This window comes from Otolemur garnettii, unplaced genomic scaffold, assembly GCF_000181295.1.
Source record: "Otolemur garnettii isolate 467f Iridium unplaced genomic scaffold, OtoGar3 scaffold00094, whole genome shotgun sequence".
Lineage (NCBI taxonomy): Eukaryota > Metazoa > Chordata > Mammalia > Primates > Galagidae > Otolemur > Otolemur garnettii.
Genome location: NW_003852489.1, coordinates 5,883,223 through 5,900,376, shown reverse-complemented (window position 1 = coordinate 5,900,376; position 17,154 = coordinate 5,883,223). Strand labels below are relative to the sequence as shown.

The 17,154-nt window shown below is 36.3% G+C and overlaps 1 protein-coding gene across 3 annotated transcripts in view; it reads right to left on the bottom strand.

The window, feature by feature from the left end:
* Positions 1 to 17,154, bottom strand: part of USP32 (ubiquitin specific peptidase 32) — a 223,695-nt gene that overhangs the window by 144,585 nt on the left and 61,956 nt on the right. For 2 of the 3 annotated variants that reach the window (XM_023516587.1, XM_003795603.3), the window contains exon 2: positions 11,287 to 11,414. In XM_023516587.1, coding sequence (XP_023372355.1) covers positions 11,287 to 11,414 — 128 coding nt within the window. Of the gene's footprint in view, positions 1 to 3,659; positions 3,791 to 11,286; positions 11,415 to 17,154 lie in introns of those variants that run through there. The other variant, XM_023516588.1, reaches the window with a different exon arrangement.

Below are 17,154 nucleotides of genomic sequence, written 5' to 3'. Positions count from 1 at the left end.
CCCGGCTATTTTTTGGTTGCAGCCGTCATTGTTGTTTGGCGGGTCCAGGCTGGGGGTTCGAACCCGCCACCTTAGGTGTACGTGGCTGGCGCCTTAGCCGGTTGAGCTATAGGCGCTGAGCCTCTCTTCTCTTTTTAAGAGACAGTCTTGTTCTGTTATTTAGGCTATAGTGTAGGGGTACAATCATAGCTCACTGCAACCTCCAACTCCATGGCTCAAGGGATCTTCTTGCCTACAGAGTAGCTGGAACTACAGGCACATTTCACTATGCCCTTTTTTTTTTTTTTTTTTGGTACAGATGCAATCTTGTCCTATTGCCCAAGCTGGTCTCAAACTCCCAGGCTCAAGAAATATTCCCACATCGGACTCCCATGGTGCTGGGATTACAAGTATGAGCCACCACACCTAGCTCTTTGTCCCTTGTTAATAGATTATCTATTCCCATCCCCAGGTCGGTGAATTCTCCTCAGACCACAATAGACCTGAAAAGGCCTTTTAAGGCTTCAAATTCAACCAGTAAATTTAAAGTCAAAATTGCTCTCCTTAAAGTTAATATCTCTGAATTCTGCATATGAAGACTTCCTGGGTAGCTTTTTCTTTGCTGTTCTATACCTCAAACAATGATCTTAAAATTGGCCTCCTTGTCCTCACAATTGGCCTTCCCTTGCCCATCCTTATTCTACTTCATTATTCATATTTTCTTAGAAGCAATTATCCTGAATCTGTTATTCTCAGTAATGTCATTGTAGTATCTCCTGGCTTTAACCTCAATTTTCCAGAAGCTTAATTTAACCTATAACTTTAAAGCACAAGGGAGAAGTTAAGAGTTCCCAATTTATCATTGAACATTTCTTTCTTTTTACCATCCCAACTTTCTCAGCCTAACCTAGCCCTCCACCCTTCTCTCCAGGCAGGTCTCCAAGTCAGCAGAATATTTATCTACCTCTTCTAATATCAGTCAAGCTGGTCATATACCCAAATTCCTACAACAATTTTGGTCAAAGTTTTAGAGGTTCTTTTGCATCAGAACTTAACAGATTTGGAAAAGATCATAAAATAAATAATAAAGTTAGAACCAAAATTCAAATATCCTAACAAAGGCTAAAAAAGAAACAGTCAACTTTCAGGCTCATTTTCCTCAACAGTGGGAAGCATTCTTCCTGAAAAACTCAAAAGGTATATCTAATTTAATATTTCGGAAGTTTTTATGGAATAACTGAAATAAATAAACTGACATATTTCAAGTGTACAACTGATTAATTTTGTTATATGAATGTTAACAGTGAAACCATTACCACAATCAAGAAAACAAACACTTCTATCACTTCTATCAATAGTTTCCTCATGTACCTCTGTAATCTATCCCTTCCCTTTCTTCCTTCAGCAACACCAGCACCAGTCTCCGGGCAAGCTTCCTTTCATGATATATTAGTCTGTACTTTCTAGAATTTTGTACGAATGGAATCTTAAACATTATGCTGTTTTGGCCTGGCTTCCTTCATTTAGCATAATGATTCTGAGATAAATCCATGTTGCAACATTTATTTTCCTTTTTATCACTGAGCCATCTAACATAATTCTACAGAGAAGTAAAAAAAAAAATCCTCATTATGAAAACACATTAGTGTATTTATAGTGAAGGGAACATATATTTTTATTTTAAAAGAGAGCATGTCAAGCTGAGTGCAGTGACTCACACCTGTAATCTTGGCACTCTAGGAGGCCAAAGCAGGTGGATTGCTTAACCTCAGGAGTTCAAGACCATCCTGAGCAAGATCGAGACCCCATCTCTATTAAAAATAGAAAAATTAGCTGGGCACAGTGGCACATGCCTATAGTCCCAGCTATCTGGGAAACTGAGGCGTGAGGATCACTTGAGTCCAGGAGTTTGAGGTTGCTGTGAGCTACAAGGACACCACAGTGCTCAATCCCAGGGAGGGAGGAGGAGGAGGGAGAGACAGACCGTCTCAAAAAATAAATAAATGAACAAATAAATAAATAGGAGCATGTCAAAGAAAGCCTACCCCAAGAGGTAAAAATTGTTTCACTATTAGGTTAAAGACTTTGATTACAGATATAATGGGCATATGTACACTATTTGGGTGATGGTTACACTAAAAGACTAGACTTTACCACTATGCAATAGTAAGTCACAAAACTACTTGTTGCCCTAAATTTATACAAATAATTTTAAAAATCAAATTAAAATTTTAAAAAATACTTTAATTACAGTTATCCTTGAACAATGCAGAAGCTGGAAGTATGAACCTCCTCTGCAATCAAAAATCCACATATAACTTTGACTCCCAGAGGACTTAGCCTACTACTGACCAAAAGCCTTACCAATAACATAAACAGCCTATCAACAAGTATTTTGTAGGTTATACATATTATACCCTGTATTCTTACAAAAAAGTAATCTACAACAAAGAAAATGTGGTAAAGAAAATCATAAGGAAGAGAAAATACATTTACAGTACTATATTGTATTTAACCAAACTGTAGTTTATATCATCTCTTTATAAGATGAATCATTTGTTGGTAGTGGCAGGCAATCGCAGCTGCAGACCTCAATCTATGGTACACATCAAGCAATTCTACTTTTTCTTATAATCTGATGATTTTTCTCTGCTTGTTAGAAGCACTTACAGCATCACGAGAAACATTTCACATAGGTCCCATGGCATTATTCAAGACTTACAGTACCACACTAAACACAATGAAAATTACTTGAGGATCACGAGAAATCATTTTTACTGTGATATGCAGTTTACTGGAAAGATGAACCTCTTCCACAGAAATGACTGGTGTTACATGGCATTTTAAGGAGATATTCCCAACACTTGAGCTAAACAAAGTAGCAGTAAGTGGCTATGAAATCATTACGGTAATACAATTAATTTTATGCAGTTATAATTTAACACTGCATATTTACATTTGTTTCTATTTCTTTCAAATGAAGAATGGTGCCATGTACAGTCAGTAAGTGTGCAAGTTTTGATAAATTCTAACTTTTCATAATAGATTTGTATATATTTTATGGTGCTAAATGATAAAACAGACTAGTACCTATTTACATTTTATGCATTCATAACATACCTAATTTTTCATCATTTTAGGCTACATGGTTTATCTGCAATTTTTCAAATTGTTGCAAACATTCCAAAAACTTTTTAATGTATTTATAGAAAAAAATCTGTGTTTAAGTGAACCAATATCCACTTTAGATAATAGGAATAAATGAATGACTTTCACTAAAGACAAGTACTATAAAAAAGGATAGACTATACTGAAGAATTCCTTCTTAATTATACAACATAAACATTTTCAACAAATAATTTGCTATCCTATGCTAGTTTGCATGAATATAGAAAGGAACATTACTGTTTCTTAATGTCATTTATTTCCTAAAAATCTCAAAATTAACTGAAATGTTCCTAAGCTGTGATTATGAAATTTGGACTTATTTATATTGTATATATCTGTATTTAAAGCTACAATATAGATGCTATGTAGGTTTAGTCATATAATGGCTAACAATTATTAAAATACTATCATTTTTCATAATGACATATTTGGGATAACACTTCAGATCTTCGGAAAAGGGGCTCCAGAACGTTCTTATAATTTAAAAGAGAAATGGTTAGGAAAAGGCTTACCCTAAAGCTGTAAGCATAAATGACTCTGAGTACAAATTCTTTCCTCTTCCTATTTTCAATCAGCTGCTCAGAAACAATAAAGCATCAAGGAATTACATTTAGAAGTACAATAAGAAGGATTCTCAGTTTATCACGTAATGACAAAAATATGGTAATTCAGAAAGTACAACTGTATTTTACAACTCTTCTCTCTATATTTTAATCAAATATTGAATATATAACTCATTTACTCAAAGATAATAGTCTTAAAAGATAGTAATTACTATATAAGGCACAACACAAAAACTGTTCCATTTCTACTATAAATAAAAACTTACTAGAAAAGTACTCAATGAAATATAGCTACATTTATACTACTTACAAGCACGTGGCGGGGAAGGGGGCGAGAAGGAAAACAATAAAAATCCAGATGTCTCCCTTCCAATTTCAGCAATTATTGGTTACTTTTATATGAAATTTACAACTTCTATAGTCAAACTTAGCTAAAAAAAAAAATTATTTTTTTTTGCAGTTTTTGGCCAAGGCTGGGTTTGAACCCAGCACCTCCAGCATATGGGGGCCAGCGCCCTACTCCTTTGAGCCACAGGCGCCACCCAAACTTAGCTAAATTTTATCAGCTAAAATTTTGGTAGAGTTTTTAACTGCTAGTTATAAATTAAATCAACCTTATTTTACCTTATAATACCAATTAAGGGCAGATGTATCTTATTTAGACTGACCTGAACAGGATCCCAATTATTTCTGTCATTTAACTTACTATATCAGTCATGGCAGTAATTCAGTTAATATACCAAGGATTCAAAATAAGTGATTACACATAAGTTATTTTCTATAAGATAAGTGAATAACTTCTTTGACATCTGGCATACTCCTTAGAACATTCATAATTTACATAATGCTCTTGATGTAATGTTTTTATACAAGGAGTTCAATAGTTTCATTATGTTTAATGATATGTCAGCTCTTACACTATAAACTCTGTCTTTCAATAGCTTAATGAAGCTGTTTAAAAATCACTCCAGGTCAAAATCTGGCAGTTAAGGACCATTAAGACTTTTTTTAAAAGCTCATACATGTTTACAAGAAGAATGATATACTCTGTTGTATTACTGTAATCTCAAAGAACCCTTGGTATTTTTGTCCTCCCTCACAAAAAGAAATACCCAAAACAATGAAATTTAAGAACTAGCATGAGTGTTATACTGTGAACAAAAAGAGATGCAGTCCATATAAGGACTAATTAATGTTTTATAAATTTTAGTTATAGAGAAAGATTTACCAGTATCCTCCTGGACACTTTCCTGTCAGCTATAATGTCAAAATCATGATTAAAATGTTAGTTGCTTTTCTCTACCTGTTAGTTATTTTAGATTGTATTAGTCAGTGTTCAATAGCATCAAGAGCTAACAATGAATAACTAGAGTTATCAAGAAAGTTGTTAGCACATAAAGCTAGTAAGTCCAACATGAAGAAACTGCATCAGTAATACAGATTGGGATGGAAGTATTTTAGATTGCATGTGAAAACCCCACACTGTACCCCAGAAGTGCATTAATGTACATAGTTACCATTCAATAAAAATAAAAAAAAATAATAATAATAATAATACAGATTGGGCAGCACCTGTGACTCAGTGAGTAGGACGCCGGCCCCATATACCAAGGGTGGTGGGTTCAAACCTGGTCCTGACCAAACTGCAACAACAACAAAATAGCCAGGCGTTGTGGCGGGCGCCTATAGTTCCAGCTACTTGGGAGGCTGAGGCGAGAGAATCACCTAAGTCCAAGAGCTGGAGGTTGTTGTGAGCTGTGACGCCACAGCACTCTACCAAAGGTGACAAAGTGAGACTCTGTCTCTAAAAATAATAGTAATAATAATACAGATCAACTAACATCAAAAAAAGAAAACTATCGCTTTTCTGTGATAGTCTCTCTAAACCTAAACCACCTAATTAATGCAGCCCCACAGGAGCACCTAATATAATACATTACTTCAGCATAAGTTCACTACATCAATGGGAAAATATCCTACTAAGTAGCTATTCACTTTAACATGTTGATCACTAGGTCTATAAACACTACAGGCTATTCAAGATGGTGTTTGCTTAAAATGTCCAGTTTTCAATTTAGAAGAAGGTTAAGAGTTCAAAGATTGCAAAGTCAGCAAAGTTAACTTCAGGAGTATGGTCTCCTGGTTACTGTCTTGGTAATTCTTTTAATAAGATTTTACAAAATAATATACTTACTAAAAAGAAAGCATTACTAAATCAAATATTCACTAAATTTATACTGTATGCACAGCTCTCTGGGGCTTATTTTTCCATTAAGTCTGCCCATCAAAAATTACAGTAAGATTTATATGAATAAATAGTGAATGAGTCATTATTTAATAAAATGTACTCTTCATAATTATAGATACAGGCTTCAATGCCTGTAAGAGTTTAAGATAGGAGAAAAACAATGTTTAAATTTGTCAGAGGCAGCTTTATAGAGGACGGTAGAGTATTATTATTATACTTCCTAGTCATCCACAATTGAAATCACTCCTGGGATAGGGATTCAAAACTTTCCAGTTAAAAGAAATAGCTATTAGGTAATTACTGTAAATTTGCTTTGTCAAACAGATTTTTTACATGGTAAAAAGCACTTTTATTTTATTTATTTATTTATTTATTTTTATTTGAGACAGAGCCTCACTTTGTCACCCTCAATAGAGTATTGAGGTATCATAGCTCACAGCAACCTCAAACTCTTGGGCTCTAGCAATCCTCTTACCTCAGCCCCCCAAGTAGCAGGGATTACAGGTGCCTGCCACAATGCCCTGCTATTCTTAGAGATGGTAGTCTCGCTTTTGCTCAGGCTGGTCTCAAACTCGAGAACCAGTGAGCTCAAGTGATCTGTGTGCCTAAGCCTCTGAGAGTGCTGGGATTACAGGTGTGACCCACCACCTGGCCTTGAAAAGCACTTTTAAATGAATGTGAGAACAACAGAAAACAATTACAAATTAAAACCACATGGAAATGTTTTGTCACAAAATTTATTTGGGGGAAGTTGAGAAGAAAACAAACACTAGATTAAGACTTAATGGCCTTGGTTCAGCAAAAGCTTATTTTTACATTTTTCATTTACTTTCTATTTGCCTTGTTTATTCAATCTCCTCAAATCCTGTCCATTCAATATTTTATACATGGCTACTATTATAAGAGCAGAAGTACATCAAAATATTAATTATAATAACGATCCTCAAGTCAAGAATTCATGAGTTCTTACATGTATTCCTTACTCAATATAGTCCCTGGAAAATAGAGAAATAGCCTTAGAATTTATAATACAACTCTTCAGATAAAGTAAAAAATAGGAGTTTGGGTCAATCCTAGATAAATTTCTCTTGCTTGAAAAATATAAAACTACCATCTTCTAGAAAATAATTTAGAAACTGACATTGCTTAATATATCCTAAAGTTATTGCCCATATAAGTTCCTGAACCTTTTACACTAGTCTCCAAAATAGCTTTCCTTGATCTTGAAAAACACATTATTTTACTATAAAGAAAAACACTTATTACCTAGAGGATAATAAAGTTCTTTCCATCTACAGTTGGCAGCTGGCATAGTCCTACAGCTTTACACAGATATTGATACTAAAAAAATCCTATTGTGCCTCAAAACATTAATTTTAAAATCTCACCAAGAGTAGGTAACCCTCTTTACCCAAACTTAAGACCCAAGTTCTCTATATGATTTTAAGAATTCAGAAGGGTTGTATGTAGTGACCCTTCTTTAGCTTCACAATTAATTGTCTTGTTTATAAATTTCATTTAACTTAGATCTCCCTGCAGCTATGGAATACAGATAGAGTTTCCATTCTATAAGTCTATGGACTCACTAAAACTCAATTCAGGCTTCAAAACTACCTTCCCAGATCCATAGTTCCATTTTATTTAAACTGTACCATTTCCCCTTTAGCAAGAAACTCAGTCCCTTTCACAAATATACACAAAAGCTAATAAAGTCTTTTTACTGACATGCTTATCTTGAATAAATGTTCTAAATCCACCAAACTCATTTTGTATGAATGCTGAAACTGTTCCAGAACTTAGTTTAATGGGACTCACTGATCTTTTGTGATTACTGTATTAGAAACTATAAAGATACCCTTTCCTAAAAAAATACCTGATATTAAAGATAGAAGTACTTAATTCTTTATACTTTACAACTCACATGATAGATTGAATATACTAGTCAATATCCACATGCTAAAAGTATCCTTCCTCATGTAAAATAAGACTGTATCAATAAATAATAGGACAAAAGTTCATCATTATCATTAAAAGCACTTATAAAATTTATATTTGTATTTAATACTATACTAGAGTTTATGCAAAAAAAGTGTTAACTGAGCCAGGCACAGTAGCTCACGCCTATAATCCTAGCAGTCTGGAGGGCCAGGATGGGTGGACTACTTGAGCTCAGTTCAGAGACCAGCCTGAGCAAGAGCAAGACCTTACCTCTACTAAAAATACAAAAACTAGCCAGGTGTGGTGACACAGGCCTATAGTCCCAGCTACTTGGGAGGCTGAGACAAGAAGATCATTTGAGCCTAGAATTTCAGGTTGTTATGAGCTATGATACCTTGGCACTCTACCCAGGGTGACAGAGTGAGACTATCTTAAAAAAAAAAAAAATGCAGTATGTACTTAATAATCATTATTATGTTATCAGACATTATGTAAATTGATTCATGTGTTCACATTTTATTTTAAACAAACAGTAAGCTTTTCCCCACTTATGAGGCCATTTCAACCTCAAAGCCCAGAAGCAAAGATCAAAGGGAATGAGAGAGAAATGGAAGTAGGGGAAGGAAATAAAGAATAAGAAACCACACATGAGGAGACACCAACAAAAAAAAATCACTGGCTACATGAAAAGTCAGAACAGATCAATTTTCCTAAGGGATCAAAATGTAGTTACCATAGAATAAGGTCCCAATGATAAAGAAATGTAGAAATGGCTTGGCGCCTGTGGCTTAAGCAGCTAAGGCGCCAGCCACATACACCTAAGGTGGTGGGTTCAAATCCAGCCCAGGCCCTCCACACAACAATAATGGCTGCAACCAAAAAAAAAAATAGCCAAGTGTTGTGGCGGGCGCCTGTGTCCCAGCTACTTGGGAGGCGGAGGCAGGAGACTCACTTAAGCCCAGGAGTTGGAGGTTGCTGTAAGCTGTGATGCCACGGCACTCTACCCAGGGAGATAGCTTGAGGAGCTGTCTCAAAAATAAATAAATAAAAAACCAAAAAAGAAGAAAAAAAAAAGAAATGTAGAAATGACAAAACTGAATTTTAGAGTATGGATGGAAAAAACAATGAAGAGAAATAAAAGGTAAGTGGAAAACCACTAAGAGGAAATCCAAAAATTGACCCAAGAATTTCTGGAAAGACAAGACAAAGTTTCCAAGAATATGGACAAAATTAGAAAGATGTAACAGAGTTTAAAGAAATGAAGGAATAATTCAAGGAGTTTCAAAATGTAGTAGAAAGTTTCAACAACAGATTAAATCAGAACTTGAAGACAAGACTCTCAAACTTACCCAGTCACTTAAAGAGGCACAAAAGATGAGAGTAACAGCAGAATAATCTCTTAAAGAGGCAGACAGTCTTCCTTTCTTTGGGATGCCATGCCATTCACTTACTCCTTTTCCCTCCCTTCATCTTCCCTTCTCTTACTCCCCGCTCTGTTCTCTTCTCTCTCTTTCTTACCTCTTCCCCCTACTCTCTTCCCTCTCTCTAATATAAAATAAACTTATACTTTTATATTCTAAAAAAAAAACAAAAAGAAGAAGACTCTCTTAGAATTATAAGACTACATGAAGCATAAAAACATAGAAATTATAGGTATCCCTGAAAAAAGAAAAGAGAAGAAAATTCTAATGTCATGGAAGTGCTAGTTGATGATATCATAACTGAAAACCTTCCAAGCATTACTAAGGATTCAGCCATTCATTCACCTACTAGATAGATAGCAAACCCAACACTGGCCCAATTCAAACAAAGCATCTTCTAGACACATAGAAATTAACCTGGCCAAAGTCAAAATGAAAGAGAAAATTCTGCAACCAGACAGGTATAAACCGCATCTTACCTACAAGGACAAACCCATCAAGGTGACATCTGACTTAGCTGAAACTTTACAACCTAGAGAGGAGTGGGCTCCCACCTTCAATCTTCTCAAACAAAACTGTCTTAGCTGTCAGCCTAAGATTCTATATCTTGCAAGATTAAGTTTCATGTTTGAAAGATTTAAGAAATCAAATATTTTACTGACAACAAACATTATAGAAATCAGCCATTATAAGACCAGCTTTGCAGGACCACCAGCAAAGTCAAGACAACCAGAAACTAAAGGACAAAACCTAGCTTCCACAAGGACCCAAATGGTAAAACAAGGCCAACAGACCTCCAACCAAGTCCACTCTGCATATTAATTCTGTCAATAAATATGAATGGCTTAAATTTCTCCCTAAAGAGGCACAGGCTACCTGACTGGATATAAAAGTACAAGCCAAGTACCTGTTGTTTTCAGAAAACAAACACATCCAACCTATAAGGACAAAAAAAGCCTTGGGGTGAAGAGAATATTTCAGGGAAATCAGAAAAAAGCAAAAGTCACAATCCTATTTGCAGATACAACTGGCTTTAAAGCAACAAAAGTAAAGAAAGACAAAGATAGACACCATACATTGATCAAGGGACCAATACAACAAGAATACATTTCAATCCTAAATATTTATGTACCCAACTTAAATGCTCCCAGATTTATAAAAATGAACTCTATTTGGTCTGAACAATATGATATCCTACAATATACCATAAAATCTAGGGACTTCAACACCCTACTGACAGAACAGGACGGATATTGTTGATAAGAGGGGTGTATTGATGTTTTGGCCAAAATGGACTGCATGTATGACAGCCTATAAGACTTGAATGGAGGGGGCGGCACCTGTGGCTGGGTGGGTAGGGCCCCATATACGGAGGGTGGTGGGTTCAAACCCAGCCCCGGCCAAACTGCAACAAAAAAATAGCCAGGCGTTGTGGCAGGCACCTGTAATCTCAGCTACTCAGGAAGCTGAGGCAAAAGAATCACCTAAGCCCAAGAACTGGAGGTTGCTGTGACCTGTGACGCCACAGCACTCTATCGAGGGTGACAAAGTGAGACTCTGTCTCGAAAAAAAAAAAGAAAAAATACATTTTACTTTAGAAAATTAATTAGGTTTTACTATATAGAAAGTTTTTCTTTAACCCAAAATTTATAAAACATAATTCCAAGATAAAAATTTTATGTCAGAGAGATGAAATTTGTAAGAAGAAATTGATCATACAAATGGTCCCATGATTATAATCAGTAACAATTAAAGCTCAAAAGTACCAAAGAACCCTTACAACACTGTGATACTCCCATTTGACCTCTTAAGAATACAGCCATATTAACATCTAAAACAAGATCTGTTTCCCTACTCATCAAGAAAAGTAACTGCAGGGAAAATTAAACTTGTTAATTTTAGGAGACCCCTCAAGAATTCAGGCAGGTAGTTAACTATCTCAAAGGAAAAATCAAAGAATAAAGATTACCTCAGCAACTTTTGGAGGCACTCCATCCCCAAGCACTTCTCTGATAAAGCAGTGCTGGCCCATGTAATAAGAGAGTCCACATGTCCTCTTGAAGGCATCCTTTAGTCGTTTTAGCTCTACATCTGTAACTGCAATTCAGAAACAGAAGATAGGTAAGAAATCAGGAGAAAAGAGCTTTCTCTATTTTCCTAAGACAAACTGGCAAATATTACTTCTCTTTCAGATAAGTAAAACAAATCTAATGAAATGTGGTTATAATTCTAATATTTTCATATCTAATTTAGAAAGGATAAAATTCTTGACCTTCTATTTTCAAAAGACAAAACATTAAAATATATATCAAATTTTATGCAGGAGGAAGGATCAGTAAATGTTTCAAATTAGCAGGTAAGTGAAATGTCACTGGATACTGGCATTAATGTTTTCAGCAATAATATATTTTTCTTTCTTTTCTTTAACTTTTTTTTAATTGTTAGGGGTTCATTGAGAGTAACAATACATTTTCTTTGTAATAAAAATTATATTATTTATGGCTTGGTGCCTATGCTCAGTGGTTAGGGCACCAGCCACATACACCAGGGCTGGTAGGTTTGAACCCAGCCTGGGCCTGCTAAACAACAATGACAACTGCAACAACAACAAAAAGATAGCCAGGCATTGTGACAGGCGCCTATAGTCCCAGTTACTTGGGAGGCTGAGACAAGATAATCGTTTCAGTCCAAGAGTTTGAGGTTGCTGTGAGCTGTGACACCACAGCACCCTACAGAGGACGACATAGTGAAACTCTATCTCCCCCTGCCAAAAAAATAATTATATTATTTGCATTCCTTAAAAATATATCTATCCTGGCTCAGCGCCTCTAACTCAAGCAGCTAGAGCGTCAGCCACATACACCAGAGCTGGTGGGTTTGAACCCATCCTGAGCCTGCCAAACAACAATGACAACTATAACCAAAAAATAGGTGGGGGGTGTGGCAGGCACTTGTAGTCCCAGCTACTTGGGAGACTGAGGCAAGAGAATCACTTAAGCCCAAGTTTAAGGTTGCTGTGAGCTATGACGCCACAACACTTTACCCAGGGCAACAGAGACTCTGTCTCAAAAGAAAAGAAAAAAAATATATATATACACACACACACACACACACACACACATATACATATATGTATCTCCATGTGGAAGATAGTCCCCAAGTTTAGCTTATATTTTGTCATTTACAAATAAAATAGTTTATAAATAGATGATACTAAAACCTAAAATTTTAGATAGCCATTATCAAAACCAAAAAACATTACTGAGCCACTACTTTATTTTAGGCATTGAAGACTTTCTTTTTTCACTATATAGAACAATTGCTATCTACAAAGACAGAGAAATAAATACCCTTTAATGTGGTCAGTACAATCACAAAGGAGGCACAGAAACTATTGATATTTGCTGAGGCAAACAGAGAAGGCTTCTGAATGGAGAGAAGTTTTACATTAAATTTTAAAGGGCAAACCAAGTACAATAAACAAGGGTATGCCTGGCAGAGGTTATACTTTGTTTCAAAGTACAATGATGGAGAGAGATATATGGTATGTTACTAGAGCAAAAGAAGAAAGGCAGGAAGTAGTAAAGGATAAAATCAGAAGCAGTGAGACCAAGTTACAGAGACTATTCTGTTCTAAAGAAAGGGATACAATAAGATGCAATTCAGATATAAACTCCAGGCAGACATGAAATAAGACATAGATATAATTCATATAGCTCACTCTACCAATAATACAGAAAACACATCAAACCTGGAAGCAAAAAGTAGATTACTACTACAAAAATAAAGGGAGCTAAATTTGGGGAATATACACAAGGAAACATCAATGGAACCTGAAGCCTGAGAGCAGATGCAATCTACAATAATGTTCAAGTTTCTATGCTGGGAAACCTGAAGGACGGTATTTATCATGTAGACAAGGAATATAAGAAATAGAATAAGTCAGGAGAAAAAGATGATAAACCCTTTTAAGGACATATTAAATGTAAGAAATCTTGGGATGATGCATTGGGTGTTTATACAACATCATAATTATGAGTGTACAGTTTTACAGGAGTCATCAGTATATAGTTAATTAAATCATAAGAAGCATAATGACATGTACAAAACTGGAAGAAACCAATGTTTGCAGTGCCTAAAGAGCAGGGAAATAAAGAAAATAAAAAGGAAGAAAATTGATAAAGAATAGCCAGAAGGAGAAATAGAAGCATATAGTCACCAAAGGCCAGGAAGAAGGGATTGATCAAGTTAAGGCAGAAAGGACTAGCAAGATAAAGAGTAAACAGCGCCTGTCACATATCTAATCATTCAATGTTTGTGGTAGGGAGGATGCATGGTCCAACAACATGTGCAGCACTGATAAAACAAGAACTAATTCTGAAATAAGTAGGTAGAGACCAAGTGTGAGTATTAGGTGCTTCATTCGCTAAAAAGTGGACTCATAGTATTAACATTGCCAATAAATAATTTTATTTTCTTTTAGAATGTGAAAGTGAACAACAGAAAAAAACCTGATCATAAATTATAGTCACAGAGGAGACAACTTAAACTGCTGAAACATCTATTTCTTCAAGATGTCAAATTTTCATTAATGCCTTTACTAAAAAATTACGTTACTCATGGCCTAGTGGAGGAGACAAGAAAATCAACCATTAGAATATAACATGGTGGCTCGGCGCCTGTGGCTCAAGCGGCTAAGGTGCCAGCCACATACACCTAAGGTGGCAGGTTCGAATCCAGCCCAAGGCTGCCAAACAACAATAATGGCTGCAACCAAAAAATAGCTGGGCGTTGTGGCGGGCACCTGTGGTCCCAGCTACTTGGGAGGCTGAGGCAGGAGACTCACTTGAGCCCAGGATTTGGAGGTTGCTGTGAGCAGTGAAGCCATGGCACTCTACCCAGGGGGACAGCTTGAGGCTCTGTCTCAAAAAAAAAAAAGAATATAACATGGTAATCTATACTATTGATTATAGATTATTTAAAGAATTGATTGGTTATGTTTTCAAAAATAGTAATCTAAAAAAAAAGAAAGAAATCTTTTGTTCTAATTCCTCTCAAAAAAAAAAGTAATCTAATGAATAATGAACTTATATATAATGGAGGGAAATTTACATATGAAATGAGCTTTAAAAAGCATTTTTATAAGCAATGTCCATCAACAGATTAAGTAAGTTACTGTATGTACTGAAAACAGAATATCAGACTCACGCTAAAATATTGTCACAGATACACATTTACTGAAAATAAATGGCATATTTTATTCAAAATAAACAGACTAACACTAACTAATATTTGGTTAATTTATAGATAAGGACTAAATAAAAATGTTCATTGTACAGTGAAGCTCTGAAAATTTTTTAAATAAAATTTGGGCATAGAATAGAATCCAAGCTAGTAAGTAAGTTTTTAAAGTAGGAAAGCATAATATTAATGTAGTTAATTCAGTATTAGGAAGAAAAGGTGGTTTCAGAAAATAAAAAAAGGAAAACTGAACTTTTTTATAATCTCTTCTCTCTTTCTCTCTCTTCCACCCTTCCTCCCTCAAAAAGTCACAGTGATAACAAAAGAGGATATAAATTCACATGGACAAAGAGTATAGGAGAGAACTGAGGTCCTAAAAGGCAGTCAAAATTTTTTCAGGTAAACATTTAGTATGTAGAAGAGTGGTCACTGGCCTAAGAAATCAAAGAAAGTTGAAACCAAGCACCAGCAGTTGAGAGTGCAAATAAGAAGCAAACTAACTTACCCTGTCCATACCCTCAAAAAGGCTCAGGAATCAATGGTACCAATTACTACAAAAGGCAAAGAGGAAGAAAAGGAAAAGGAAAGAAAAGAAAAGAAAAGAAAAATGACAATGGTTGTGAGTCTCTAGGAGACTGACTCTCTGGTCCAGGAGTAGAAAACCTGTAGCCTTAAGACCACACATGGCCTTTTATCTAGATACTTAAGTAGGGCCTTCTGACTGAATCCAAATTTTACAAAACAAATCCTTTTATTTTTATTAATACATTTTTGTTCATCATTTATGTTTTTCTTTTACTTTTAAAATGAAAGTATTTGAGACAGACATAGTAACCCATGCCTATAATCTTACCCTCTAATCAGGACAGGGATTATCACTTGAGTTCAGGAGTTTAAGACCAGCCTAAGCAAGAGTAAGACCCCATATCTACTAAAAATAGAAAATTAGCCAGGCCTAGTGGCAGATACCTATAGTCCTGGGTCCTCAGGTAGGAGAGGTAGGAGAATGGCTTGAATCTAGGAATTTTGTCTCATTCTTTTCCCTAGAGTGCCATGATATTAGTCAGTTCAGTGATTTTCAAATGGTGTGTGCCATGAGGCAATCTTAGGATGTCACAAAATTTTTTAAAGATCATTAATTAAATTATTTTCAAGTGGCTCGGCACCCGTAGCACAGTGGTTATAGCACCATACACCGAGGCTGGAGGGTTCAAACCTGGCTCAGGCCAGCTAAACAACAACAACTGCCAACAAAAAATAGCTGGGCGTTGTGGCGGGCAGCTGTAGTCTCAGCTACTTGAGAGGCTGAGACCAGAGAATCACTTGAGCCCAGAAGTTTGAGGTTGCTGTGAGCTGTGATGCCACAGCACTTTATTAAGGGCAACATAGTGATACTCTATCTCAAAAAAATTTTTTTTCTTTTCTTTTCTTTTCTTTTTTTTTTTTTTTTTTGAGACAGAGCCTCAAGCTGTCCCCCTGGGTAGAGTGCCATGGCATTACAGCTCACAGCAACCTCCAACTCCTGGGCTCAAGCGAGTCTCCTGCCTCCGCCTCCCAAGTAGCTGGGACCACAGGCGCCCGCCACAATGCCCGGCTATTTTTTGGTTGCAGCCGTCATTGTTGTTTGGTGGGTCCGGGCTGGGGATTCGAACCCACCACCTTAGGTGTACGTGGCTGGCGCCTTAGCCGAGCCTAAAAAATTTTATTTTCAAGAGAAGTTTGAAGCATAGTAAGTATATTCTTTTTTTTCACTCTTTTTCTTTTTTTTTTTTTGTTTGAGACAGAGTCTCATTATGTAACCCTTGGTAGAGTACCATAGCATCACAGCTCACAGCAACCTCAAACTTTTGGGCTGAAGTTATTCTCTTGCCCCAGCCTCCCAAGTAGCTGGGATGACAGGTTCCTGCCACAACGCCCAGCTCTTTTTGTTGTTGTTGTTGCAGTTATCACTGCTGTTTAGCTGGCCCAGACCAGGTTGGAACCTGTCACCTTTGGTGCATGTGGCTGGCACTGTAACCACTATGTTACAGGCGCCACCCTCCACTCTTTTTCTTTGATCAACATAATTTAAGTGTGCTATGGAAGTTTAACTATAGGCTCAAATGTGCCATGAGATAAAAAAGGTTAAAAAACCCAAGAGTTTTAGCACCTTAAACTCTTGGATTCAAGCAATCCTCCTGACTCTGAATCTATTTTTAAATTAGAGGGAGAGGTGGGAAAGGTTGTATTGCAGAAATGAAAAGATAAAAAACAAAGACAATTCTTTCTGGGGTGAGATAGAGTCTTTCTCTGTCATCCTGGATAGAGTACTGTGATGTGATAGCTCATGGCAACTTCAAACTCTTCGGCTCAGTGTTCCACTTGCCTCAGCCTCCAGAGTAGCTGGGACTACAGGTGTCTGCCACAAAGCCCCGTTAGTTTTAGGGCATTTTGTTTCTTTGTTTGTTTGTCAGCTTATATACTCAAGAAAAAAAGAGCCTCACTTGTCGCCCTTGATAAGAATGCCATGGCGTCACAGCTCACAGCAACCTCAAACTCTTGGGCTCAAGTGATTCTCTTGCCTCAGCCCCCCAAGTAGCCGGGACTACAGGGGCCT